Genomic DNA, 25,724 nt, shown 5'->3' on the forward strand with positions numbered 1-25,724 from the left:
ATAAGTTATTGTCAAACATATTATTTATTAATAGTACAAATAAAACATATTTAATATTTACAAACCAAATTATTATAGTTTTAAGAGTATCCGGAATATTGCTTTCGTAATCGAGAATTTTAAATTATTTTTTAAATTAGAGTGATTAATTTTTTTATTGATGTTAAATATGAGTTAAAATAATTTCGAATTTTTTCGAGATTTTTTAGATTTAATTTTTCTCTCCGTAGAACTTTTATTAAAACATTTGACAAGAAAATGCCCCCGCATTATTGAAAAATTGTTAATAATTTTTTTTGTTAATTCTTTCATATGCTCATCACAGCCAACAAAAATCGAGATATTCCTTTTAGAAACATCATCTAATATTTCAAATATTGTGTCAATCTTCACTGTTTTTGTACCAACCACCATTAACACAACTTCTCTTCTAAGCTTTTAATTAAATTAAATAACTGTTCACTTGGGTAAATCAATGCTCCTTTATCCATAAATTCAATAAATTTGTCACAAGCCTTCACTTCTCTTGACTGCATAGACTCCATGCAATCAAAGCATTTGGTAAACCGACCCACTTTACGGGCTACATATCCCGCAATATACGAAAGGACATAGTTGCTAGTTTGAGCAATGTCATAGTCATGTTCATATCTGGGGTCCATCGAGTTCAAAGACACTCCATTATTATTATTATCATCATCCTCATGATCACTTTTACTATGATCAGTATTATCACAGTCGTTATTAATATTATTGTTTAAATAATAATAATTATTATTATTATTATTATTATCATCATCATTATTAGAACCAGTATGACTAGAATTTGTATTTGCCTCTGTATTACTAATATTCACAGATGCATTTTCAATAATGCAATCAATTTTTCTATTCCAATTTTCTTTATTAACATTACTCGCTTCAAACGAATCTCTAATCAGCATTAATGATCCTAGTAATTCTCTCGCAGTCACATTGGATCCTTTTGGAGGTGTTGCCAAAGAATAGGAACAGAGCAACCGGAAAACTTGTGAGAATAAAATAGGGTCAGGATGATCATTGGACCCACATGCACTTCTAGCAATCCCAAAAAATTTCTAAAATTATATGATTGCGTTATTGACTGATTAAAAAACCATACGATAAAAATGATGAAGACATAGTTTCTTAACAGCTAAATTACCTACATTAACGAAAAAAGCTTAAAAACTCACTTCTAGCATATCTTGTGTTAATCTTGATGTCATCAAATACTGATAATTGCAGTGATTATGTAAAAAATCCATCAATTCTAAAGTAGATCCCAAAGAAATTTTTAATCCAGTCAAGGTACTAGCTGCAATAGCCAAATAGAAGGTTTTATACTTTTCCGCATTGACGGAGTCACCCTTATTTTTCCTTTGTTTAATTTGTGCAATTTTGTCTTTAGCGGTCGTTTCCCAATTCCTTTTATAAAAGTATTAAACTCAATAATAGCCTATCAAAAAATAATAAGAAATAAAAATATATGAAGTTAGTATTCTAAGAATGAAATAGTGTAAATAATAATTTTACAATTGATAAGAACATACCTTCTTCGAAACATTATCATCATTAGGTCTTAAAGAATCTGCCGGAGTTCTAGACAGCATAGCTTTGATTAATTTGTTTACTCTTTCAATAAAGGTAATGGTACTATCGCAGTCAGCTAGTTCAGAACAGTCAGGTTCATCTTTCAATACTTTCATAGCATTTAACACGGACTCAGAAAATAGCTATAAGTAATTTATTTAAAAAATTGTGTTATCTAAGTTAGTGTAGAAAGTACTTAATTTCAAAATCATGTATTAGTCATTCACACATATACCTCTATAGCTAACGGAACATTCATCTTTTGGTAGCCTTCGGGTTTAATGTGATGAGGAGTCAATTTATAAGCCATTTTGAGATTAGCTTTTAAATAATTTTCGTGTTTTAAAAGAGCATTCCAATGTTTTCTTTTAACAATTCCATCCGGAGTCTGTAAGTAATAGTATAAAAGTAACTCTAGTTAATTGACATTATAATATATTAAAATCAGCAATTTTAATTTATTACCCAAAATGCTGATTGTTCCATAATTTTTGTTCGAAAATTTTTTAATAAGTGAGGGAAATCCGAAAAAAACCAATGACGTCTAGAAAAATTATATGGGTGCTCACAACTATAGTTGCCATCCTGTATACCGAGCAATTTCCACACACCGCGATTCCATTGTGCTGCATCTGATACAATACCGTCAAGATAGAAACCAGCTTTCTCGAACAGAATAATACATTCTATAAGTAGTTTCTGTAGAATTTCACTTGTCACTGAATCTTTGCTCAAAAATAAACCAACAACTTGCACCCACTTGCCCTGAAAGGGTTGGAACATAAAAACCAACGCGTGGTCAGCTCGACTGTGTCTTAAATGGTCAGGTGTATATTCACCAAGATCTACAAAACCTTCCAATAGTAATGTTTTACGGTTCAATGCAATTCCTTCGCTAAGTGCTATCTCGTCAACTGATAATATACCTTGAGAATTAATTTTAATGTTCAATTAACATAGAATAAAATGAAATAGATAAAAAGCGTGTCCAATTCTAATAAAGTTAAAGCGACTTCTAAGAGAATGTTAATCATATAATAAAGCTGTAAAATATCAAGTTCTAAGCTGCTAAATATTAAATTATTCATTAAATCAATAATGTTTTGGTTATTTGTTATAAATTTGTGTTAGTCTAAGCGTACTTGAAATTGTTAGTTAACTAGCCAGCAGCAAGAAGTGTATATTGAAGCACCCCTTTTTTTATAAACTTCCATATAGGAATTTTTGAGTTTGAGTGTATCAAAAGTCCCCTTAGGAAACCCAAGAGCGCTATCGAGTTTTTGTATGTATCTCATTAAAGTGTCTTTACATGGTAAAGGTAGAATTTTTTTTTCTAATGTGTTCATACAGTGAACTACTTTTAATGTTTATTAAAAGACATTCATACACCCATTCTACAGAATACCGTTGCGTTGTTAGCACTCTTAGCTTTTGCAGCAAATAAACAATTTCGAACTGTTTGTTGTTGCAAAACAGGTAAATCGGCAATTTTCTCAGATAATACTTCTTCTTCAATTTCAGCACATTGATTTTTTAAATTTAATAATTCTTGCCTTAAACTTGTATTCTAAACAAGAAATTTTCAAAATTTTTCAAAAAATAAATACGAACATTTAGAAATGATCATGCCTATGTCAAACGTTGAAAATAAAAATATTTCATCAGATGTTATTATACAGAGTGACTCGGAAACTACAAAGTACAGAAAAATTCATTTTCCGGTTACTTCAACTCTTTAAAACTTTACCTGATGAACAACTCGATTGAGCTTTCTGCGCTCTAAAATTAAGCGATGTTTGATATTAATCCATCGGGCTTCATAATCAGATGTATTATTCTTACGCCTTTGTATCAAACGCCTCAATTTTCGGCAATTAATGCACCTGTGCTCCTCCACTTCTTTTTTATACGTTTCATCTGCTAATAATACACCAGTACAACTCAGCGAACATCTATGCAAATAAAAAACAGAGTTTCAATAACATTTATAATATAGTACTTGAGATTTTAATTACTAGTGATAGCATTTATTATTATAAATTAATGTATCTAGATTCATAGTAACTTCTTGTCATTGTATCCAGTTCCACTGCAGAAAAAGCTGTTTTCTAAAGAGCTTAATAATTGCCAAACACAATCAATTGATGAAATATTTACAACCATATCAATAAGGAGATTCGTTTTGGCATTTACGATCTGTAACGTAAAAACAATTTTCTGATACCATCCAAATAATTATTTCCAGTTAAGCTTTTTACCGTAACTTTCAGATCTTTATCAATTTTTACGTGACAAACTAATTCCAATTTCAAATTTATATATGATAATGAAATATATGAATCTTTAATGACTGTCCAACTCCAATTTTTACGTAATGGTTGAGCTTCTAAAATTTTTTCTATGGAATATAAAGAAAACTCTTCGGGCTCATTTATGATTAGCAAATTATCACTATTAATCACATTATTTGTACTATCAGGAAGATTTGCGTTTGTAGAATTTTTATTATCAGGCTCAATTACTTCGTTTACATCATCTGATAATAAGCTGTAATTATTTACATTGTTATTAGCATTGTTAGGAGCATTAGATTTTGGTATAGTATTCTTCTTTAAATGAACTCTCTCGTATTCATATACATATATACTGCCATCTTTTAGAACCTCTTTATTAGTTTTAATCACATCTTCTGAATTAAAATGCAATTCGCAAATGAAACTGGTAATTTTTAATTCTTTACCCAGAGCAGAGCTCCATTTACTGAGCATTTCAACATTCTTTAGAAAAAAATAAAACTAATTACTTCTATATTACACACAAAAAATAAAAATATAACATTTTTCAAATATTATTTAAAAACTACACAAATGTAATAATCAATTATTTGTTAATAAATTTGTTATAAAATTTTTAATATTATCTTGAGATTACTCACTTTTGGTGCTTTGAATAAAGCCACTTTTCCTAAATTCTCCCCTACCTTTTGGCCAGTAAGGCAACCATAAACGGCACAACACTTTCCCATTTTTTAATAAAAATTATTCTAAAAAATAAATTAATATTTTATATTTAATTTAAATGTAATAATAATAATAGTATCGGTACGCTCTGAATACTTGCGCTGCTAGTGGCAAAAAAGAGAACTATGATCTGGGTCAAGAAATGACTACCACAAAAAATGGGTATTGATCGAAATTGTATGTATATTATCGTTAGTAATATTGTTTATTATTGAAAAAATTCTTAAAGCTTTCTTCTCGTCGTAGTTTTTTGTAAATAATAAAAAGTTAATTCAGACTGTTAAAAAATAAATATAAGTATGGATGAAGGTATAAACATTGACTATTTTTTTTTTTATATTCTACACATAAAATGTGAATACAATTTCATTTTAAAATACAAAACTATAAATAAATTTATGAAAAAAAAAATAAAATAAACTATAAATAAATTTATGAAAAAAAAAATAAAATAAACTATAAATAAATTTATGAAAAAAAAATAAAATAAACTATAAATAAATTTATTAAAAAAATGTTAATGAAATAATCAAAATCCAAATTACTTAAAATAACCGTAAATAGTTTTCGACCAATTATTATTGTTTACCACTTTATTTATACATTAATGAGGTTGCTAAGTCTATGAATATTTTTTGTTTCAACACTGAACTTAGCGCACTCTGCTGGTGCACTTGAAAACTAATTCATGTTCCAATTAAGCATTAGCACAATGCGGCATTGTGCGACACTGAGTCGTATTATGCTCTGTAATTGGAAAACGGGGATAGTCCGCTCTTATACTGAAGTCCGCCTTAAGCATGGTCTTAAGCTAGCGTTTACATTCATAGACGCAATCTTAAGATATGTTTAAAAGTTTGATCTTAGCTAAGATGTGCAATTGGATAGATATTCATAATCATCGCTTAAGACGATCTTAAGAATTACAAACAGTTGATGTATTCATAGTCAAATAAGATCATCTTAATAACCTTACTTTTTACTCAAAACGAGGGTTATTTTCAAGTCAACATTTTAGTAGACATAAGACCATCTCAGTTAACATTGAGGTTAGGATAATTAATTGATAATAATAAATAATAATCAAAAATTAATAAATAATATTTCAAAAATAAGGTTTAAGTGATAGTTTAAAGTTAATCAATTAATCATAATTTAAATTTATTCAGATCAATTTCAATTAAAAATTAATTAATTTGAAAAAATTGTGAAAACAAGTAAAGAATGGATTTTTTGGAATTACATAATATCAATGTTGATGATAATATTGATATTGATTCAGATAATGAAGACATAATTATACGTGCTCTAAAACGCTATATTCGAGATATACAAGATCCTTTTGATTTTTATTCAGATGTTGAATTTAAAAAGCGATACAGATTTGACAAAAACAGTATATATTATGTTTGGAATATTACCACTAATAGAACCGAATTTATCTAAAATAAATAATCGTGGATTACCTATTCCACCTGTATTTCAATTGCTAATATGTTTGCGATTTTATGCAACTGCTAGCTTTCAGGTAATTATCAGTTATGATTATTATACATTTTTATTGTTAATGACGGATTTTTATTAATTCTCAAAAATTTATATATATTTTTCAATTTTCAGTAAATATATTTTTCAATGAAAATAAAAAAATTGTTTTTCCAGCTCATCCTTGGTGATACTATGACAATTTCCCAACCAACAATATCTAGAATAATTTTTCGCGTGTTTTACTTGCAAGCTTGTTTAATGATTACATAAAAATGCCACAAACTCAAGAAGATATATTAGAAAATCAGAGGCTTTTTAAAAACCTAGGATTTGGTAAGGGAGCTATTGGAATAGCTGGTGTTGATGGAGCAATTGATTGTACTCATATACGATTAGTTCATACAAGATTTCAAAATGTCGATGAAATATACAGAAATCGGAAAGGTTATTTTTCTCTCAATGTACAGATTCATATGAAATTTTTTTTCACCATTAAATCCTTAAGATAGATGAATTCAAAAATTTTTAATTAAAAAATATCTTATAGACAGTTATTGGTCCACGAATGGAATTTTTAGATATTGTGCCAGAATGGCCTGGCAGTGCTCATGATAGTAGAATTTTTCAAAATTCTCGAATTTACACGAGATATTTAGAACATCAACTAAATGGAATATTAATTGATGATGCTGGATATCCATGTCTACCGTCCTTAATGACACCAATCAATAACCCAGTAACGAACGAAGAAATCACGTCAGTAATTATAGCTGTTATTTATTTTTAAATAGATTCAAAATTCATACATTTTCTTAATAGATTCATTTTTTTATTAAATTTTCATTCCACAGCGTAAGACTATTAATAATTCATTAATTTTTTGTTGCTTGATACAGGTATAATAACATTCAGAGTAGGACACGAAACATAGTGAAAAGAACTTATGGTGTAAGGAAACGACGATTTCCTTGTTTATCAAGAGGATTAACAACCAAACTTCTTTGTTCAACCACAATTGTTGTAGCCTATGCTGTATTACATAATATGTCGTTAAGATTTAATGGTAATTTACCAGACGATGATTCAGATGAAGAACAAGATGAAGACGTACATGTACTTGAACCAAATTGGCAATCTGCTGACGGTTTTGCATTTCGTGAAGCATTAATTGAGCGTATGTTTAATGCATAAAAATTATAAATCTATTTTTATTTTATTACATAATTTTTTCTACTTTTTCAAAAGCAGACATAATGAAATCATTTGTAATTGTTAATAGTAATGAAAAATTATTCTATAAAGAATTCGTACATATAATTTTGAATTGAAATATAATTTTTTTTTATTGAACGTAACTTTTAATGATCTGCAATTGTATATTTAAATGATAAATTTGTAAAATAATGTATAATATTTGGAATACAATTATGAAAAAAAAATTGTAAAACATTAGAAAAATATTTTTGTATTTTATTATATGCGATTCTGGTATTATAATGTATTCATTGCTTTAATAAAATATTGGTAGTAATTTTCTTATTTTCTTATTCAATAATAACATTTATTGCCATTTGCATATAAACTAAATATATCTTAAAAACTGTAATTATAAACTTATTAATAACTAATAATTGCACTTTTCTGTGTTTATACAAAAAATTAAATTCATCTTTGGTATTACAAAATACCTTGAATAAGTAATAAATATGAAAAATATGAAATATGAAAATTGATCTGCAATTGTATATTTAAATGATAAATTTGTAAAATAATGTATAATATTTGGAATACAATTATGAAAAAAAATTGTAAAACATTGGAAAAATATTTTTGTATTTTATTATATGCGATTTTGGTATTATAATGTATTCATTGCTTTAATAAAATATTGGTAGTAATTTTCTTATTTTCTTATTCAATAATAACTTTTATTGCCATTTGCATATAAACTAAATATATCTTAAAAACTGTAATTATAAACTTATTAATAACTAATAATTGCACTTTTTTGTGTTTATACAAAAAATTAAATTCATCTTTAGTATTACAAAATACCTTGAATAAGTAATAAATATATATATATGTATGAACATTTTAAGCGAATCAAATTATCGGATACATGAGAATTATTACGAAAATCGACGAATATAAATTAAGATTATCTTAAGCGTCATCTTATCAAAGCTAAGCTTAAGTCACGCATGATACAAAAGTCTTACCTAAGATCATCTTAATGTATTTCTATGAATACATGTAGTCTTAAAAGCTATAAGACGAGCTTGGCTAAGATAACCTTAAAGATTATCTTGAGACCGGACTATGAATACCGCGGTTTCAAATTTTCTCCCATATGAGATGATACTCCTTACCTCTGCCCTCCATAATATTAAATTGGTGTGAGCCTTTGCACCAATAAAAAAAATACGTTACGTCAAGCAAGAGTAACGATACAGCTAACCATTCTAGCCAATGAGACTCGCAGGAGACCCCTCCATGCGAAGCAAAGTCGTTGCATACGAATAATACATAATACTTTTCGAAAATCGTGTAACGCATTAATTCTTCTTGTATTGGCTTGCAGTGAATACATATGTACAAGTATTTTACTGCGTTTATCCATTCTAAGCATAGTCGATATTACAGTACCGGCGTGTTTTTTAATTTACGTAGTTATTCATATTAGTTATGTTAGTCTACGTTTGAATTTATAATCATCGATGTGTTAATCTGATCAAAACTTGACGTAATTGTAGATTATAATCTAAGAAATTTGAATACTCAACCAATTTTGATATCTATACTATATTTAAGCTGCCATTAGTTTTATAAATATAAATAATGCCACGAGGTAAGGGAATATTATTTCTAATTGCTCTTTGTTCGATTCTTTCTCACCACATTTTTTTTCAAGAGTAAAATACACGTACTTTTCAACATCTCAACCTCTAAAGATATTTTTATTTTTGTTGTTTATTTTGATTTCAGGGAAATTTGTCAATCACAAAGGTCGTAATCGCCACTTTACGAATCCCGAGGAATTGGAAGAACAACGTCGTCAGGAAGAAGAAAAACGTCAATGGAGAGTCAGTATTTTTAGGTTAACCACCAGCTCAGCGATTTAGATATTATTATTAAGTACGTAATGTCAAATTGTCCATCAATGGTCAAATGTGACTGGGACAGATAGTTGCTACAGAATTTTTATGCGAATGCATTGTGCTTCGTTAGCTTCTTTTTTATATTCTTAAATATTGACGAAAGTTAGAAGTATTTTTAATTCAATCGGATATACAGTTATTCATTAAATTGAATATATACGTACTATAATAGTTTTATTTACTCAATTATAAGAAAATAAATGATACATTTATCTGATTTTATTAATCAAAATAAATCAAATGTATTTCATTTTATTTATTACAAAATTGAACGCATATGTAACATATTTGCATACAATAACAATTCTAACTTTAATATTTTGTTGCATATCCATGTGTAACAACTTTTAAAAATTTTATCATAAATTCGACTTTTCGGTTTTTAGTATTGGAAATTCAGATATTTTCTATTAGTTCTATAATTTTATTTTTTTATTTCTGTAAAGGTTAATGGTCATTATCACAATGGAAATAATGTATTTTAATATTATATATTTAAATTTTCAGCTAAATGCTTTAAATTACTTTTCTGAATACTGTATTATTTTATTATTTTTTTCTACAATTGTTTTAACAAATTCAATAGTTTATTACTTCATTAGTTGTCACATGATTTCGCGACTTAACCTTTTGCACTCGAGACCGTTTCACAGCATTTTTGGTGAATTTCTCACCACAAACTTAAAATCATTTCACACAAAAATGAAAAGATAAAATTTGTATATTTTAATATTTAAAGTATCTTTACATCTTTACGAAGATAATTATCTTAAACATTAAATTTGTAATTTTGCTTTGTATGATATTTCATGTAATAACAATTGCCAGGCTTTTCGGGACAAGTATCACAATAGTATGTTGTTTAAAATCTTTTGCCGGGGTTATATCTTTGAGAATAGATTTTGCAATTCTTCCTAACTCCTGTTAGAATGTTATACAGCTTTCCATTTAGGCGGATGTTTTCGGAATTGGAGGTTGAAGTCGAAGCTCGAACACGTGTTTGACGAAAATCTCTAGTCAATTGACGAAATAAAGATTTTCACATACCGCAAGTGATTAAACGGCTGTTCTCTCTGTTGTTTAATGATTTTATAAATTTCTCCGTGGTAAGACTTCCATAATAAGGAAAAATATTACAGATATATCTAATATTTGAGTCTGCCATTTGTGTAAACTCTAATACCCCATTTAGTTGGTTTTTTCGGATTTTAAGTAATAAAGGAAATTCGACCTTTGAATTTGATAGCGGGCTCATCCACACAAATTTCTTCTCCTAGTGTAAAATACTTCAAAAGTTTAGAATTTATATAGTCAAGAAAGCAGCTTACTATCTGTAAACGTGGTCTTTGACCTGTATCTTTTGTTTGGATTGTTTTTAGATGATGCATCCAAAAAATCTAGCTAAATCTGTCTCTGATAAATTTGTTTGAATAAAAAGGAATGTAACTGATATCATTCCGTGACCAGTACTCTTGTAAATCGCATCGAATTTCCGCACCAAACAAAGTGGTGAACGAGAGTCACTTCTGGAGTTGTAGCGTTGAATAGTTTGGTGAGCGAGACTCACCTCTCGAGTGCAAAGGGTTAATTATCCTCCTTTGTGTTTTACACAGTTAGTATTATTCTTATTAAATAACATATTTGACTTTCATCGCAATATAATTCTATCATTAGAAAATTTTAGACATTTAAGTTTAATGAAACAAATAAAACTTTTATAATTTGTTTACGCTCAATTTTGTGAGTAATTGTAAGATGCAAGAAAATTATTCGTCATAACCAGTACAGCTCAATTCTACACTTTTTAATCAATAGAGATTAGGTTGTTGCAATTTGCAAAAGAAAGTTGTTGCAATATTGATTTTTAATTTGAAATTCTTTTTGATTTACATTATATTCTATTTAACAAGCAGATAAAAAGTCTCGAAGGAACTATGAGTTGGACAACAAATTTGACATAATCTTGATTTGATTTCTGACTTGTATTAAAATAATGTACTATTAATTCTTCATCAACAAAATGTTGATCTTAATTTGAAAAACGCGTTGATTTAAAATTTTTTCTGAATTTCCTTCCGTTACTTATACTGAATATCTATAAATATTTCTTTAATAAAGTATAGTTTGACTCCGGTATTTTTCTATATTTCTAAGAGGAATAAGGCCCAGATTTAGGATAACACCATGAAATGCTTTTATTTTATCATTAGTAACATTTTTTTAATTATTCCAGGTAGAATACTTAGACAATTCTTTTCCATTTATTTTAAAATTTGCATATGATTTTGTTTGTTGAATAACATTTTCAATCAGTTCCATAATCATCGGTAAAAAATAATTTGAAAATTTCAAAAGAGTCAAAAATATTTATTCCAGTTTGTGACCTTACCAATACTTCTGTTGCCAATAAAAAACGGAATTCTCTGTAGTATTTCTTCATTGTCTGACGACACATTTTCTCAGTTCATTGAATAATTATCCTCTTTACTGTCTTCATCTGAATAATTCAGTGGTATTGTTTTTCATTTTTTCTTGTATTAAATTCAATAATGCTATTATCAAAATCTTTGATATTCTTCACGAACAACTGTTATAAATAATAAAATAAAATTAAATATTTTATTTGAAAATGACGGTATTTATATATATATATATAGATATTTCTACAAGTACAATTTGTACTATACAATAGCTTTCAATGAATTGAACATAATAATCATAACATTGCAAAATTCTGACACTGCAGCTAAAGCTTGTCAGTATTACTGCCGGTTAGAGTGATAAGGATTAATAAAATTGTATCGATATTTCGAAGTATTAATAACGTAAATTATTTAATAGATAATCGTTAATAATATTAGGTCGAGTCATAAATAATTTCCGTTTTTTTATGAGACAAAAAATGGTGTTTTTGTCACTAATAAAAGTGCACGACACTTTTCATTGTGTTTTTTTGCAATCTTTGTATTTGTTGGACGTATCTATTGAATTTTGCTCCAAAATTACCTTTAAAAGGTTCGTCAAAGTTAGAAAGACGTCTTGCATTCGGTTCGTCTTTTAAATGGGGTATTCTGGTCTAGAAATCTGAAAAAATCGATTTTTTTTTTGGTCATATCTTCAAAGCTTAATCTTTTAAGAATATGTCCTCAAGAGGATTTTTCAAAATTCAATTTATTTTCGGAGATATAACTGTTTTAGTCACGCGGCATCCTATATCCTACCTTTATTACGCGAAACTTTGAAAGCGTTTTTCTCGAAACTGTTTTTTTTCATAAATGTCAAGATATCTCAAATTTTACTAAACCGATTATCTTGAAATTTGGTTAGAATCTTCTCTATGCATTACTCTATCGTGCAAATTAAAATCTTACAAAATTTTTATTTTTACTATTTTTAAAAAATTCGGAAAAGTACAAAAAGTGGTAAAAATAATGTATCTTTTTTTCAAACAGCTGTAATTTAGCGAAAAAAGAACTTTTTTCAATGCTTTTAGTTCGAACGATAGCGGCATTATTCTAAATTAATAATCCGTTTTAATTTTTTATTTCGGATTACTAGAAGAGCTGCAATCGTAACAACCGTCGCGTGCCGTTTTTTTGGGACCCCCTACTTCATCAGCCTATATCTTTTTCAATTTTGAATTTTTTTATTATTTTTTTTCTCGTCTTTACTTTTTGTCTTTCGCCAGATCCTTCCAACGATTCAGCTCACCCTTACATTTCTTTCAGCCTGTAAAGCGAGTTAAAATCGAAAGTCACCCATTAAAATTTATACTTCCTATAACAGGAATGCATTATCGTTCGCGTCCTTTGCCACATCATTTCCAAGTTGTTTTTTTTCCTGTTTTACAATTAGTTTTTTCTTTCCTATTTAGTAAACTTTTTAAGGCCGGCGATACATGTAAACGCATAAATTTTGACCGTTTTTCAGAGGCTTATTTAAAATGGAAGGCATAAATGAATCGTTTTGAAACTCAGCATGTTTATTTATTACATATTAAAATATAAGAATCTGATTTTTTTTTTCAAAATTACCGCCGTAGTAACTAATCTCTTGAGGCCCTCGCGGCGAAGGACATAAATCAACGTGATTTTTAGCTTTAGTTACAGCAATCTAAAATTTAAAAAAAGGGTCGGTGTTCATAAAACATGTATCTTCTAGTTGTACTAAATAAAAACTAAAAATCAGAAAATCGTAAATTGGCACGACTCAGACAAAAAGTCTGATTTTTGATCCTTTTTTTTAACGGTTTTTGGGTCAAAAATGGTAATTTTTGAAAATTTTTGTGGCATTCTTAAAATTCAACTAGAAGCTAATACTATAAAGAAAATGTGTGCTAAATTTCATAAGAATCGGTTAAAACTTTTTTGAGTTATCTTGCATGCCAGTTTGAAAAAAGTCGTTTCGAGAAAAACGCGTTTAAAGTTTAGCGTTTCCGTCTAGCGCCGAGTTGAGGCGGATCACTTAAATGAATTTTTAATCGATAAATGATGTGAATTTCATTCTAAAAATTTACAGGCATATTCTTAAGATGATAATCTAACTATTTATGAAAAAAAAAAATTCGATTTTTTTTTTATTTTACATGTATCGCCGGCCTTAAGGTCGTATCTCCAGAACGGAATTCTACAAATCAATTTCTGACTGCTCTATCAGTTATCAATCTTGCACCGTATATGCTGTATATTTTTTCAGCTGCCACTTTAGTGCTATTGCCTTGTTTCAATTTCTAAAGCATTACATGTCGAATATGCACTTTTTACTATCCATTTCAAAAGTTAAGAAAAATGGTTAAATGTAACATTGATTACATAAAAAAGTTGACAGAAGATTAACTGAATCCTCATCTATACAGTGATATCAAAAATTCGTTTGTTTTGGTGACTTATAGTAGGTAAATACGAAAAATAGATTCTACATAGACGCATCGGAAGTTACTTATGACTCGACCTAATAATAATTTTATTTATATATTTTTAACACACACACACACACACACACCTAATTTTAAATATATAATACTTAATATTTTGATATTTAGACATCTAGAAATTACATGTTATTTACATTAATGGTGTATAAACGACGCACACTGCAACCATCTTTTATATAACTTAAAGAATAATCCAATGTGTACAAAGAGATATATATATACGTATATTTATACATATGTAAATGTACACAGAAAATCCTATATTAATTGATGTAAAATAATATTATTAATTTAAATGAAAATACCTAATATTTTGACAGTAAATTGGTAATTATTTCATTTATTATTTTTCAGAAAAATAAAGGTAATGAGTCATCTAGCGAAGAAGAAGAAGAACCCAAAGCACGTGGGAGTAGGAATAAATTGAAAAATGTCAGCGCATCTGAAACTGATACTGAAACTGAATCGGAGTCCGAGTCAGAAACAGAGGTAATTAAAGTTTATTTTTATTGTTTTATTTTATTTAATATCATTATTAATTAGTATTTTTGTTTGTTTGTTTTTTTAAGGGTAAAGCGAAGGGAGTTGAGAATTTAATTCAGGTAGAGAATCCAAATAGAGTACAAAAAAAAGCAAAAAAGTTATCTCAGTTGAATCAATCATTAGATTCTGCAAAGCCTGAATTGTCGCGGAAAGAAAAGTAAATAACTTGAATATTTTTCTTATTTATATATTATTTTGTTATTCTGATTAAGAGTAAAAAGATTAATGTAATAATTAAAAAAAAATTTCATAAATATTTGTTAATTTCAGAGAGCACTTAGAAAAGCAAAGGGCCTATGCAAACTATCAGAAATTGCATGCTGCTGGAAAAACCGATGAAGCTAGAGCAGATCTGGCACGATTAGCAATAATTAAACAACAACGAGAAGAAGCTGCAAAACGAAGAGAAGATGAGAAGAAACAAAAAGAATTAGCACAACAAAAGAAAACTGAATTGACACAAAAGGCATTGGGTAAAAGAACCTAGATTACTAAAGTCATTCAAATTAAATTACACTACTATCTACGTGTTATATCATGCTAATTTCCTATACAATTCAAACCTACTTTCATATTATAGAAATTGAACTAAATGACTATAAGTAAATATGTACTCTAAATATTTGATGAGTATATCCTAAATTGTTTAAATAAAATTACTATAATAATATTTACAATTAATTGTTTTTTTTTCTAAGCTTAATACTTTCCCACTTATTATATATAAACATATACGCACACACATGTATATTTAGCAGAATATTGTATGATATCATCTTGAATATATATCGTTACTTTAACTCTTTCAATACGGCGAAAAATCAGTCTGATTGCGTCCCATTACAAAGATCAGTTCATTTCTCCTCTAAGCGATTATTTGATAAAATAACTTTTATGATTGAAGGACTTGGAGACGCATAAACGTCCTCATAACAATGCACCATCAACAACAGTGATTTCACAATTGAGTTTTGAATTGATTGAAAAATTTTCCCGACTGGGACAGCATATGTTCCAGCCGGTGCGTAAGGGTTAAAAAAAAAATTAAAGAATCAAACATATCATTCCTTTTATATTTTAAAATTTATTATTCCTTTTTAACTATTTTAAATATATCAGTATCATATAAAAAACATATTTTTAGATAAAAAGAAATATTAATAAATGTAGAATATGGATTGTGGTAGATATGGAAAAGGATCTAACGAAGGATACAGAAATGATAATAATAAAGAAGACAGCTGTTATGGAAATAGTAACGAAGAGGATTCTTACGATAATGATGAAAACGACACCAATGATAATAGATATAACAAAGAAAAAAGAGGAGATGGTAGAAATAACAGAAATATGTAGAATGATAGAGGAGATGACAGAGATAGTAATCGTAATAGAGGAAATGGTGGTGGTAGTGGTGGTGGTAGTAGAGGTAGAAATAGAAGTGTTTCTAATAATGAAGATGGGGATGGCCAAGAAAGGCCAAGGGTAGAATTCTACATACCGCCTGATATAGATACAGGTGAAAAATCTTTATTTGGAAATGGTGTTCAACAAGGGATTAACTTTGAAAAGTATGATGACATTGAGGTATGCGTAAGTGGAGAAAATGTACCGTCACACATAGAATCTTTTGACAAAGCTGGACTACGACCATATGTTTTAAGTATGGCAGAAATGGTAACGGTCGAAATGGTGGTGGTGGTAGATATGGAATAGGGATTGGATAGAGATAATTGAATAGAGACTCAACCTAGTATAAGAAAACTAACGTCATATTACAGTCCTGAATTTTTCATGCAACTTTTCTTTAACCGTTTAAGTCCCAGGGGGTTTTGAAAAAACACTGTCGAAGAATCCCAAACAGCGCAACCGCGCTTTCTCTAAATGAGTACGAAAAGACCCAAGCAGCGCGACAGCGCTACTTGCATGCATTTGTTTCATATATATGAGCGCACCGTCAGCTGTGCTGTCAGATCGTGGGTAAATCTTACTCTCTCCCTGTGCCACTGGGATTGCACACAATGAAAGTTATCCATGGCCGTGTGTTTGGGATGTCGAGGAAAGCCGAGTGTAATCGAAGTTAGCGGGCACGCCGGAGTGGCACACTATGAAAGCGACTCGTGTCGAAACACGAGTGTCCGAACACATGGACACGATATTTATATACAATCGGACATTACACAGATATTTATTAATTTGTAATTTTGATACATATATATTTTATACATAAACATATATAAATAAAAAACCTATTTTATAGAGAATTCAATTTCCTACAAAAAGATGTTTTGATCAATTCAATTATTCTCGAAAAAGCTCAATCATGCCTCACCTCTCCTATATTCTGATACAAAAACAAATGAATTTTATTCATAAGTGAAGATTTAACAAAATTACAATAAGTTAACATCTAACTTTTACTAAGAATAAATATTATTTTATTTTAATATTAGATTGTTAATGTGGATTCAATGTTCCGGTCATCAAATTGGTTGATGAAGATGACGTACAGTGGAATCATCGTTTGATCTGTTTTAGCCACTTCAATCCACAAGATTACATGCCAGGATGTAGACCAATTTTAAGTAAAAATGCTGTACCCAAGGATTTCAATACGTCAGTAATTAACAGTCAGCCAAATAACAATACTAATAGTCATAATAATAACACTAATAATGTAAATAATACTATTAGTTCGCGATTGAATGTTGATATTCATTGTGATAATAATGAATGTCAAAATTCATCGGACGGATATAAAAAAAGTAACATTGACATTATTAGAGAAACAGTTATAATGAAAGCTCTTAATAGATCACGTTTAGTTATTAAAAGGCTCCGAAAAAGAAATATTGCTTTGCGACAGAAAATCACTTATTGGCGTAAATCCTCACAAAAATGGAATTATTTACGTCTAATTTTACTAGCAAATACCGTCATTAAAAATGAAAAATCATTATTTATAATAGAAATGCAAATTAGTCATTTGAAAACAAAAAGTTGGTCTAACGACGAGAAAAATTTTGCACTTTCCATCTACCTACGTAGTTCAAAATGTTATAAATTTTTACGAGATGAATATAACATGACTTTGCCGAGTATTACTCTATTTCACAAATGGTTAAACGAATAGAAAAAATCCTAGCGTTAAAATAAGTATGTATGGTTTATTAAAACGTTTGTACTCTTTTGTTAAAATGTAATATATAAGCTAATATTGTACGTACAGAAACTTAAAATAAATGATCAAGTTGTAAAATATATAAAAAATAGTATTATTTAATATAAAAAATCTTTAATATGACTCTCTTATTTAAGAAAAAGGTGGAAATGTTGTATCGAAACTGTGGTTTTCAAGGAGAAAGTAATAGGATTATTTAAATTTGCCATTTTACGTGTTTCCGTATAGGAAAAAAAGTGAAAATTTCCACACAGGGCCAGAAGGAAAAAATCCGAGTTCATGACCATATGCAACATATTCAATTTTATTTTCTTTAATTCTTGAATACGTTAGTCTATAAAAAAATATAATTTTAAAAATAATACTACAAGTTTAAAACTTTGTACAAATGTATCCTACTCTATTGCGTCGCGACGAGAATCGGACGTCACGACAGAAGCGTTTCAAAACGACCGCGCGTTTCTTCGGGTGGGTTCGTGACCAGTTCATCGAAGTGCCGATAGCGTCACGGTGTGAATACGAAGGTGGCACTCTCCTTCTTGTTACGGCCGCCGCATTAAGCATATATATCTTCTACGCAGTTCCTGTTCGGTCGTGCTAAATGTTAACTTGCATTTCACCTTATACATATTTTGCCTTTTTCTATGTAGTTCTCTGAATGGCTGCATAAGCAAACTTATTAAGTACAAACGCTTGTGTTTATTTTTTCCACCCATGGCGCCTTCCCAACAAATATAAATAAAAAGTTACTAACCTAGTAACATTTAAACTAGATTCTATTTATTTTTTTGTATTGTCAAAAATTTAATTTTTATTTCTATATTCTATATATATATATATATAAGCTTAGTAACTTAACCGTGTATGGGGGAGGTGTAACAATAATAATAAGCCTTTTTAGGCTTCAATTTCTTCCTTCCTCAAAATTTTGAGGAAAGATGCTTTTTTCTGTGCCACCCGATTCTTTCTTTCGGATAGCGATACTTTTGCACGGTTCCACCTCCTCTTCACAGGTTCTTTCTTCCTTAATATTGGAACGTGTTCCGGATTAGCTCGTATCTCTTCGTGTGCTTTTTTATACATATCCTCAATCTGTTTAAGAAATTATTGTTTATTAGTGCAAAAATAAGATGTATTATTAAATTTGTAACAGATAAAAATTGTTAACATAGATTATGTTTTTAAATGCTTTTAAAAATACATTCAAACATTTTTAACTAATGTTTTTTTCTATTGTCCAACGGCGACACTACATAGCTTAAAATATCTAGTAGTAATTTTAGTTGGACGAAAAAGTATCTAAAAAGTAATAATAATTATTATTTACTTACACCATCAGCACTAATTCCATTTTTAATATATTGCGAAAACTGTTTTTTGTAAGTTTCATCATCTTCTTGCAAAATTTTCATATAATTAGCAACATGATTACCAAATATATGTCTTCTATGTACATCGGCTTTGAAAGTTTTTGATTCACTATCGTAACCGGGGAATCTTTTCGTACTGTACAATAAAAATAAAATAACGATTAACAATAAGTTTTAATGCATAAAAAGCTAAGATATAATTGAAAATAGTCAGAGACACTTTATAATCTTTTATGCCGTTGTAAAACTTATAAATTGCCATTGTAAAACACAATATCAAAAATAAGCTTTACTTTGACTCAGATGACGCGCACGTGTCAAAAAATCATCACAAACATATAATTATATGTATAACGGTTAACTAATGTAAAGTTTAATTAATTTACTATTATTTACCTATGAGGAATATTAAGACCTCCATCTACGGCACCCTTCATTGCTCCAAATACTCTTGCACCAGTAGTGGTACGCATCAAACCTGTATCTAGGTAACATCTAAATGCCCCAGGTCCCTTATCTAATTCTTCGACATTGTATTCATCTCCTGTTACCTCTGTAGTGCCTGTATATAATTCATCCAGGCCTAACTTTTTAAGGAGCTGTATATAAAGAAAATAAATATATTTAATCAACAAGACAACATATTGAATTGTATTACATAATAAAATAATCAATTTATGTATCAGAATATAAATAGGGAACAAAATGTTTCTTCATTTTTATATCAAAGCGAGCTGAGTGGTTCATCATATGAATTTGTATAATATATACAAAAAAGAATTTGAGTAATAATATTTATTTACCCTTCTTGCTACTAATAGCCCTGTGCAGTAGGCTGATGCGTAGTTGGTGAGTCCAACTTTAATTCCATATCTTGGAAGTTCATGACTGTATGCAGCACATACAATCTTATCTCCTTCAATTCTTGAATATGCAATCTATAAGAGATGAAGTTTTATGTTAATACTACATGTAAATTTTAAACATTGTCCAAATATACTATGTTTTATTAAGCTTACTTGGCATGTGATATCCTTATTCGATAAACGAACAATTAATCTGTATTTTGGAGTATTGTATTTATTTTTGTCTTGAATTGTCAATCGCTTACGCGCATAATAATCTGTTTTGCCTTCACGACGCCTCTTGAATTTTACTTGATAACGCTTAAAATATTGTTTGTTTTTGACTATTTTTACAAAACCCTATAAAAAAAATTGTAATTATTAAATTAGTTTTTCAGAAACACACATGTGTTAAACGATAAACAAGTATGGTTAAGTTTATGTAAGATAAATTAATAACCCCAATAAAGTTTTATTAAATACAATTTAAAATTTAAAAATTTTAATCTACAAAATAAAATGTTGCGTATAGAGATTAATATTTTCAAATAATATTTTGTTTAACAATTATAAGTAAAATATTTCCATATGTTTAAAACAATATGAATATAAATCTAACACGTATCTTATGGCCAGTAAAACTAACCCTATTCGATAATCATATAATCAATCATTATAAGAAGCATCCTTTGAGTTTATATTTCAAAAATAATTTATTTACAAACTAAGAAACTGTAATTTTTGATTTTACTAATATTAATGATTATTTCCACTTACCATTTTTTATTACTTTTACAAATAAATAGCCGTCCCGAAGAGACCACGTTCGAGAAGTCTTCGTAGAAATGAAATAGAGAAGAAACACTAGCTCGGTGGAGAAATGAAAAGAAATATATAACAGTGTTACCACACTAACTAAACACTTTATAGCGAATATAACTGCTATGATGAATTTTTTTATAGTTTACAAAATATAAATAATTTATATTATATATATATATATATATATATATATATATATATATATATATTATATAGAATATAGAAATAAAAATTAAATTTTTGACAATACAAAAAAATAAATAGAATCTAGTTTAAATGTTACTAGGTTAGTAACTTTTTATTTATATTTGTTGGGAAGGCGCCACGGGTGGAAAAAATAAACACAAGCGTTTGTACTTAATAAGTTTGCTTATGCAGCCATTCAGAGAACTACATAGAAAAAGGCAAAATATGTATAAGGTGAAATGCAAGTTAACATTTAGCACGACCGAACAGGAACTGCGTAGAAGATATATATGCTTAATGCGGCGGCCGTAACAAGAAGGAGAGTGCCACCTTCGTATTCACACCGTGACGCTATCGGCACCTCGATGAACTGGTCACGAACCCACCCGAAGAAACGCGCGGTCGTTTTGAAACGCTTCTGTCGTGACGTCCGATTCTCGTCGCGACGCAATAGAGTAGGATACATTTGTACAAAGTTTTAAACTTGTAGTATTATTTTTAAAATTATATTTTTTTATAGACTAACGTATTCAAGAATTAAAGAAAATAAAATTGAATATGTTGCATATGGTCATGAACTCGGATTTTTTCCTTCTGGCCCTGTGTGGAAATTTTCACTTTTTTTCCTATACGGAAACACGTAAAATGGCAAATTTAAATAATCCTATTACTTTCTCCTTGAAAACCACAGTTTCGATACAACATTTCCACCTTTTTCTTAAATAAGAGGGTCATATTAAAGATTTTTTATATTAAATAATACTATTTTTTATATATTTTACAACTTGATCATTTATTTTAAGTTTCTGTACGTACAATATTAGCTTATATATTACATTTTAACAAAAGAGTACAAACGTTTTAATAAACCATACATACTTATTTTAACGCTAGGATTTTTTCTATTCGTTTAACCATTTGTGAAATAGAGTAATACTCGGCAAAGTCATGTTATATTCATCTCGTAAAAATTTATAACATTTTGAACTACGTAGGTAGATGGAAAGTGCAAAATTTTTCTCGTCGTTAGACCAACTTTTTTGTTTTCAAATGACTAATTTGCATTTCTATTATAAATAATGATTTTTCATTTTTAATGACGGTATTTGCTAGTAAAATTAGACGTAAATAATTCCATTTTTGTGAGGATTTACGCCAATAAGTGATTTTCTGTCGCAAAGCAATATTTCTTTTTCGGAGCCTTTTAATAACTAAACGTGATCTATTAAGAGCTTTCATTATAACTGTTTCTCTAATAATGTCAATGTTACTTTTTTTATATCCGTCCGATGAATTTTGACATTCATTATTATCACAATGAATATCAACATTCAATCGCGAACTAATAGTATTATTTACATTATTAGTGTTATTATTATGACTATTAGTATTGTTATTTGGCTGACTGTTAATTACTGACGTATTGAAATCCTTGGGTACAGCATTTTTACTTAAAATTGGTCTACATCCTGGCATGTAATCTTGTGGATTGAAGTGGCTAAAACAGATCAAACGATGATTCCACTGTACGTCATCTTCATCAACCAATTTGATGACCGGAACATTGAATCCACATTAACAATCTAATATTAAAATAAAATAATATTTATTCTTAGTAAAAGTTAGATGTTAACTTATTGTAATTTTGTTAAATCTTCACTTATGAATAAAATTCATTTGTTTTTGTATCAGAATATAGGAGAGGTGAGGCATGATTGAGCTTTTTCGAGAATAATTGAATTGATCAAAACATCTTTTTGTAGGAAATTGAATTCTCTATAAAATAGGTTTTTTATTTATATATGTTTATGTATAAAATATATATGTATCAAAATTACAAATTAATAAATATCTGTGTAATGTCCGATTGTATATAAATATCGTGTCCATGTGTTCGGACACTCGTGTTTCGACACGAGTCGCTTTCATAGTGTGCCACTCCGGCGTGCCCGCTAACTTCGATTACACTCGGCTTTCCTCGACATCCCAAACACACGGCCATGGATAACTTTCATTGTGTGCAATCCCAGTGGCACAGGGAGAGGGTAAGATTTACCCATGATATGACAGCCAGATCTATTCTCCGTGATTCCATTAATCCAGCATCCTCTGGTTTTTAATAATGCCGGATTAGTGAGATTGTACTGTATTAACTAACTTTTTCATTTTTCTCTTACAATATACGCTTTATATTAATATTTCAATAAATACTTCATTTTATTTCAGAAGACATCAATACTGTGTTTATATTTCTAATACATTTTTCACTTTTAATTCATTTTCTACTTCATTTTAATTATTCTATTTCAGATGAACTACAACATTCAGATTTTGTACCAAAAAATAATTTTGGAAAAACACCTATCAATGGAAAAATATGTTTTTTAATATTTTTATGGTTTTTGTCAAATACAGAACCATTAAGAACAATTGCAGATCGTTTTGATATTTCTATGTCATCAGTTCATCGAGTTTTACGCCGTGTACTAGCATGGATGTTAACTAAATTAGATGATGTTGTAAAATGGTCTGAAAACAATGATGGAGTTTTAACAATATGTAATGGATTTTATTCTAAAAAGCAAATTCCAAATATCTTAGGCGCAATCGATTCAACTCATATTCGTATAGAAAAACCTGCAGAAAACGGAAATGACTTTTTTAATCGTAAAAAATATTGTTCTATGAATTTACAAGCTGTTGTGGACTCTCACACACGATTCACAAACGTATACTGCGGTGAACCAGGTTCCTTAGATGATGCTCGTGTATTTAGAAGATCATCTTTATACCATTTAACAATTGAAAATGAAGAAATGTTATTTCCAAATAATACATTTCTAATTGGTGATTCAGCGTATCCATCTTTACGATGGCTTGTGCCACCATTTCGAATGGCTGTTGAAAAATCATTCGGATTGTTAAAAGATCGATTTCGTAGAATAAAATTGTTCTCTGAATATAGAGATTTAAGTTTCGTTACAGATACAGTACTCGCAGCTTGTATTTTACATAATTATTGCGTCGATGAAAATGATGATATTGATGATAAAGATATTGAAGACGGTTGGGCAGATAATAGTGAATCTAATATTGAAGAAAACCCTTCTGGAAATATTGACAACCAGAACAATCAAGGCCGTAGAGAATCATTATTCAAAGAATTGTATTTGTAAACGTGAATTATCTTGGTGGAATTGTAAAAAATATTTTATAATTTGTACAACAAACCGACCAATATTGGAGATAGAAGAGATCTGAAAGAAATAGGATACGAAGACCGCGAATGTGGAAGGATCGCGTTCAGGGACGGGAACAATGGCGGGATTTGGTATTTGCGGCAATGAACTTTCGAGTTCCTAATGCTAGTTTATAATAATAATAGATATTTTTTCTGAAATTCATTAATTTGTGAAAATGAAGAATGTTGGTTTATTCAGTTGTAATTAAATATAATGTATAAAAAACCAATTTAAAAATTGTACATTAATTTTGGCTATAAAAACATAATAAAAATCGTTGTAATTTGCTTATATTTTTATTATAATTTGTACATCTTTTGTAAAATTGTAATAAATACAAAAGTAAAAAATATTTCTAAAATACTTCAATGCTTATAATTAACAATATTTTAAAATATCATTTGTTCACCCTAATTGAATGCATTTCGACAGACACTTTTCATATACAGAGTAGAGACCCTGAAAAGGGTCCCTAGAAAATAACTAGCAAATACGAATGGAAAGAAAATATTATTTTCGGAAATACGCCGCTAGGTTTCGTTATGTTCGCTGAAGTCAGGTTTATGATGTCATATTTTTCATTGACAATTGTTGACAATACTGCATCATAAACAATTGTATTAATGTTTTTTTAATTTATAAAAAGTAATATTTATTTAAAAATGGTAAGGAAATGTATTGTTCATGAGTGTATAAGTGGACGAGTCAAGGATCGTAATAAGAATGCTAAATTAAATCAGAGAAATACGTCTTTATACACTGTATCACGAGTAACATAACCTTAATTGATAGTTATTAATTACTAATATAAAAAAATGCAATGATGCAAATGTTTTTTAACTCTACTTATACTATAGAAATTTCTAGTCTTGTAAAAAGTGCAATTTACGATAATAAATTACTATTTACTTTTAATTGAACTTTTTAAATTTAGTTTTCCATCCTTTACTCAACTGTAACTAGGTAAGATGAAATTGAATAGATTTACATAACAAGTTGAGGATAATATCTTGGAAATAATTGTAAAATAATAAAAAATTTTTTCTTATTGCCTTAACGCGTGAGTACAATAGTTAAATTTCTGCGACAATAAACTAGGTTTTAAAAACCTGATCCTAGTTACACTAACGCGCTCTAGTGGCAAAATTCTGTCCCGTCATTTTCGTACATTTCTAAAGCATTGCGTGCGCTCTCCTGTTATCCAGCTTCGTGGCTATTGCATTTATTTCTCGTATTGGTGACAACTAGTGCTGCCACCATACGACTTAGTTAAAAAATCTTCTTGCTAAATGGGTTATGCTATTGGTCGGTCTATTAGTAATAAA

General features: G+C 28.8%; 9 protein-coding genes across 15 annotated transcripts; 4 read left to right on the top strand and 5 right to left on the bottom strand.

The window, feature by feature from the left end:
* Positions 1–5: 5 nt before the first annotated feature.
* Positions 6–1,424, bottom strand: LOC149031329 (uncharacterized). Its single transcript, XM_089176331.1, has 2 exons — positions 1,215–1,424; positions 6–1,097 (listed from the first exon to the last, which is right to left on the bottom strand). The coding sequence occupies exons 1-2, from the start codon at positions 1,284–1,286 to the stop codon at positions 414–416; spliced, it is 756 nt and encodes a 251-aa protein (XP_089032457.1). The 5' UTR covers positions 1,287–1,424; the 3' UTR covers positions 6–413.
* Positions 1,215–2,451, bottom strand: LOC149031330 (uncharacterized). Its single transcript, XM_089176327.1, has 4 exons — positions 2,077–2,451; positions 1,847–1,999; positions 1,572–1,754; positions 1,215–1,477 (listed from the first exon to the last, which is right to left on the bottom strand). Exons 1-4 carry the CDS (start codon positions 2,392–2,394, stop codon positions 1,325–1,327), a joined length of 807 nt encoding a protein of 268 aa, XP_089032453.1. The 5' UTR covers positions 2,395–2,451; the 3' UTR covers positions 1,215–1,324.
* Positions 2,400–5,157, bottom strand: LOC107073341 (uncharacterized). 3 transcript variants are annotated; one of them, XM_089176322.1, is made up of 6 exons: positions 4,732–5,154; positions 4,547–4,654; positions 3,870–4,388; positions 3,677–3,807; positions 3,359–3,563; positions 2,400–3,178 (listed from the first exon to the last, which is right to left on the bottom strand). In XM_089176322.1, exons 2-6 carry the CDS (start codon positions 4,634–4,636, stop codon positions 2,993–2,995), a joined length of 1,131 nt encoding a protein of 376 aa, XP_089032448.1. In that variant the 5' UTR covers positions 4,637–4,654; positions 4,732–5,154; the 3' UTR covers positions 2,400–2,992. The 3 variants fall into 3 exon arrangements, with proteins under 3 accessions (XP_089032448.1, XP_089032449.1, XP_089032446.1); XM_089176323.1 differs by having other exon boundaries at positions 4,173–4,388; positions 4,547–5,157; XM_089176320.1 differs by having other exon boundaries at positions 4,547–5,154.
* Positions 5,158–5,197: 40 nt separating this feature from the next.
* Positions 5,198–7,651, top strand: LOC107073342 (putative nuclease HARBI1). Of its 5 annotated transcripts, none has more exons than XM_089176332.1 (5): positions 5,198–5,680; positions 5,801–6,159; positions 6,294–6,563; positions 6,671–6,875; positions 7,016–7,651. In XM_089176332.1, exons 3-5 carry the CDS (start codon positions 6,392–6,394, stop codon positions 7,308–7,310), a joined length of 672 nt encoding a protein of 223 aa, XP_089032458.1. In that variant the 5' UTR covers positions 5,198–5,680; positions 5,801–6,159; positions 6,294–6,391; the 3' UTR covers positions 7,311–7,651. The 5 variants fall into 5 exon arrangements, with proteins under 5 accessions (XP_089032458.1, XP_089032461.1, XP_089032459.1 ...); XM_089176335.1 differs by having other exon boundaries at positions 6,698–6,875; XM_089176333.1 differs by having other exon boundaries at positions 5,914–6,159.
* Positions 7,652–8,703: 1,052 nt separating this feature from the next.
* Positions 8,704–15,430, top strand: LOC107073343 (uncharacterized). The gene is made up of 5 exons (XM_015333944.2): positions 8,704–8,967; positions 9,105–9,202; positions 14,565–14,699; positions 14,780–14,910; positions 15,024–15,430. The coding sequence occupies exons 1-5, from the start codon at positions 8,958–8,960 to the stop codon at positions 15,238–15,240; spliced, it is 591 nt and encodes a 196-aa protein (XP_015189430.1). The 5' UTR covers positions 8,704–8,957; the 3' UTR covers positions 15,241–15,430.
* A 496-nt stretch (positions 15,431–15,926) lies between these two features.
* Positions 15,927–18,023, top strand: LOC149031331 (uncharacterized). Its single transcript, XM_089176300.1, is given in 4 exon segments — positions 15,927–16,105; positions 16,148–16,324; positions 17,207–17,243; positions 17,245–18,023. Coding segments are annotated over 4 exon segments (1,035 nt in total). The 3' UTR covers positions 17,887–18,023.
* A 199-nt stretch (positions 18,024–18,222) lies between these two features.
* Positions 18,223–21,112, bottom strand: LOC149031332 (large ribosomal subunit protein uL18-like). The gene is made up of 6 exons (XM_089176326.1): positions 20,927–21,112; positions 20,324–20,509; positions 20,108–20,242; positions 19,701–19,903; positions 19,266–19,440; positions 18,223–19,026 (listed from the first exon to the last, which is right to left on the bottom strand). The coding sequence occupies exons 1-6, from the start codon at positions 20,927–20,929 to the stop codon at positions 18,832–18,834; spliced, it is 897 nt and encodes a 298-aa protein (XP_089032452.1). The 5' UTR covers positions 20,930–21,112; the 3' UTR covers positions 18,223–18,831.
* An 810-nt stretch (positions 21,113–21,922) lies between these two features.
* On the bottom strand, positions 21,923–23,323 carry LOC149031333 (uncharacterized). The gene is given in 4 exon segments (XM_089176301.1): positions 21,923–22,203; positions 22,205–22,702; positions 22,704–22,740; positions 23,316–23,323. Coding segments are annotated over 4 exon segments (687 nt in total). The 3' UTR covers positions 21,923–22,059.
* LOC107073340 (uncharacterized) lies at positions 22,702–25,314 on the top strand. The gene has a single exon (XM_015333941.2). The coding sequence runs from the start codon at positions 23,611–23,613 to the stop codon at positions 24,331–24,333; it is 723 nt and encodes a 240-aa protein (XP_015189427.2). The 5' UTR covers positions 22,702–23,610; the 3' UTR covers positions 24,334–25,314.
* Positions 25,315–25,724: the final 410 nt, after the last annotated feature.

Source organism: Polistes dominula, unplaced genomic scaffold (genome assembly GCF_049000335.1).
Source record: "Polistes dominula isolate Pdom_NZ unplaced genomic scaffold, Pdom_raw_medaka contig_216, whole genome shotgun sequence".
Classification (NCBI taxonomy): Eukaryota; Metazoa; Arthropoda; class Insecta; order Hymenoptera; family Vespidae; genus Polistes; species Polistes dominula.

Excerpts from the sequence above, each read along its gene's own strand:
- LOC149031329 (XM_089176331.1), bottom strand. The coding sequence starts at position 1,286 with ATGGATTTTTTACATAATCACTGCAATTATCAGTATTTGATGACATCA. Across the intron at positions 1,098-1,214 it reads TAACACAAGATATGCTAGAA|AAATTTTTTGGGATTGCTAG; the intron begins GTGAGTTTTTAA and ends ATATAATTTTAG.
- LOC149031330 (XM_089176327.1), bottom strand. The coding sequence starts at position 2,394 with ATGTTCCAACCCTTTCAGGGCAAGTGGGTGCAAGTTGTTGGTTTATTT. Across the intron at positions 1,755-1,846 it reads ATGTTCCGTTAGCTATAGAG|CTATTTTCTGAGTCCGTGTT; the intron begins GTATATGTGTGA and ends AATTACTTATAG. Across the intron at positions 1,478-1,571 it reads ATGATAATGTTTCGAAGAAG|GCTATTATTGAGTTTAATAC; the intron begins GTATGTTCTTAT and ends ATTTTTTGATAG.
- LOC107073341 (XM_089176322.1), bottom strand. The coding sequence starts at position 4,636 with ATGGGAAAGTGTTGTGCCGTTTATGGTTGCCTTACTGGCCAAAAGGTA. Across the intron at positions 4,389-4,546 it reads CTTTATTCAAAGCACCAAAA|AATGTTGAAATGCTCAGTAA; the intron begins GTGAGTAATCTC and ends TTTTTTCTAAAG. Across the intron at positions 3,808-3,869 it reads ATAAAGATCTGAAAGTTACG|ATCGTAAATGCCAAAACGAA; the intron begins GTAAAAAGCTTA and ends TTTACGTTACAG.
- LOC107073342 (XM_089176332.1), top strand. The coding sequence starts at position 6,392 with ATGCCACAAACTCAAGAAGATATATTAGAAAATCAGAGGCTTTTTAAA. Across the intron at positions 6,564-6,670 it reads AATATACAGAAATCGGAAAG|TTATTGGTCCACGAATGGAA; the intron begins GTTATTTTTCTC and ends TCTTATAGACAG. Across the intron at positions 6,876-7,015 it reads GTAACGAACGAAGAAATCAC|GTATAATAACATTCAGAGTA; the intron begins GTCAGTAATTAT and ends TGCTTGATACAG.
- LOC107073343 (XM_015333944.2), top strand. Across the intron at positions 9,203-14,564 it reads AAGAAAAACGTCAATGGAGA|AAAAATAAAGGTAATGAGTC; the intron begins GTCAGTATTTTT and ends ATTATTTTTCAG. Across the intron at positions 14,911-15,023 it reads GAATTGTCGCGGAAAGAAAA|AGAGCACTTAGAAAAGCAAA; the intron begins GTAAATAACTTG and ends TGTTAATTTCAG.
- LOC149031332 (XM_089176326.1), bottom strand. Across the intron at positions 19,441-19,700 it reads GGTCTTAATATTCCTCATAG|TACGAAAAGATTCCCCGGTT; the intron begins GTAAATAATAGT and ends TTTATTGTACAG. Across the intron at positions 19,027-19,265 it reads ATGGAATTAGTGCTGATGGT|ATTGAGGATATGTATAAAAA; the intron begins GTAAGTAAATAA and ends TTTCTTAAACAG.
- LOC107073340 (XM_015333941.2), top strand. The coding sequence starts at position 23,611 with ATGTCATCAGTTCATCGAGTTTTACGCCGTGTACTAGCATGGATGTTA.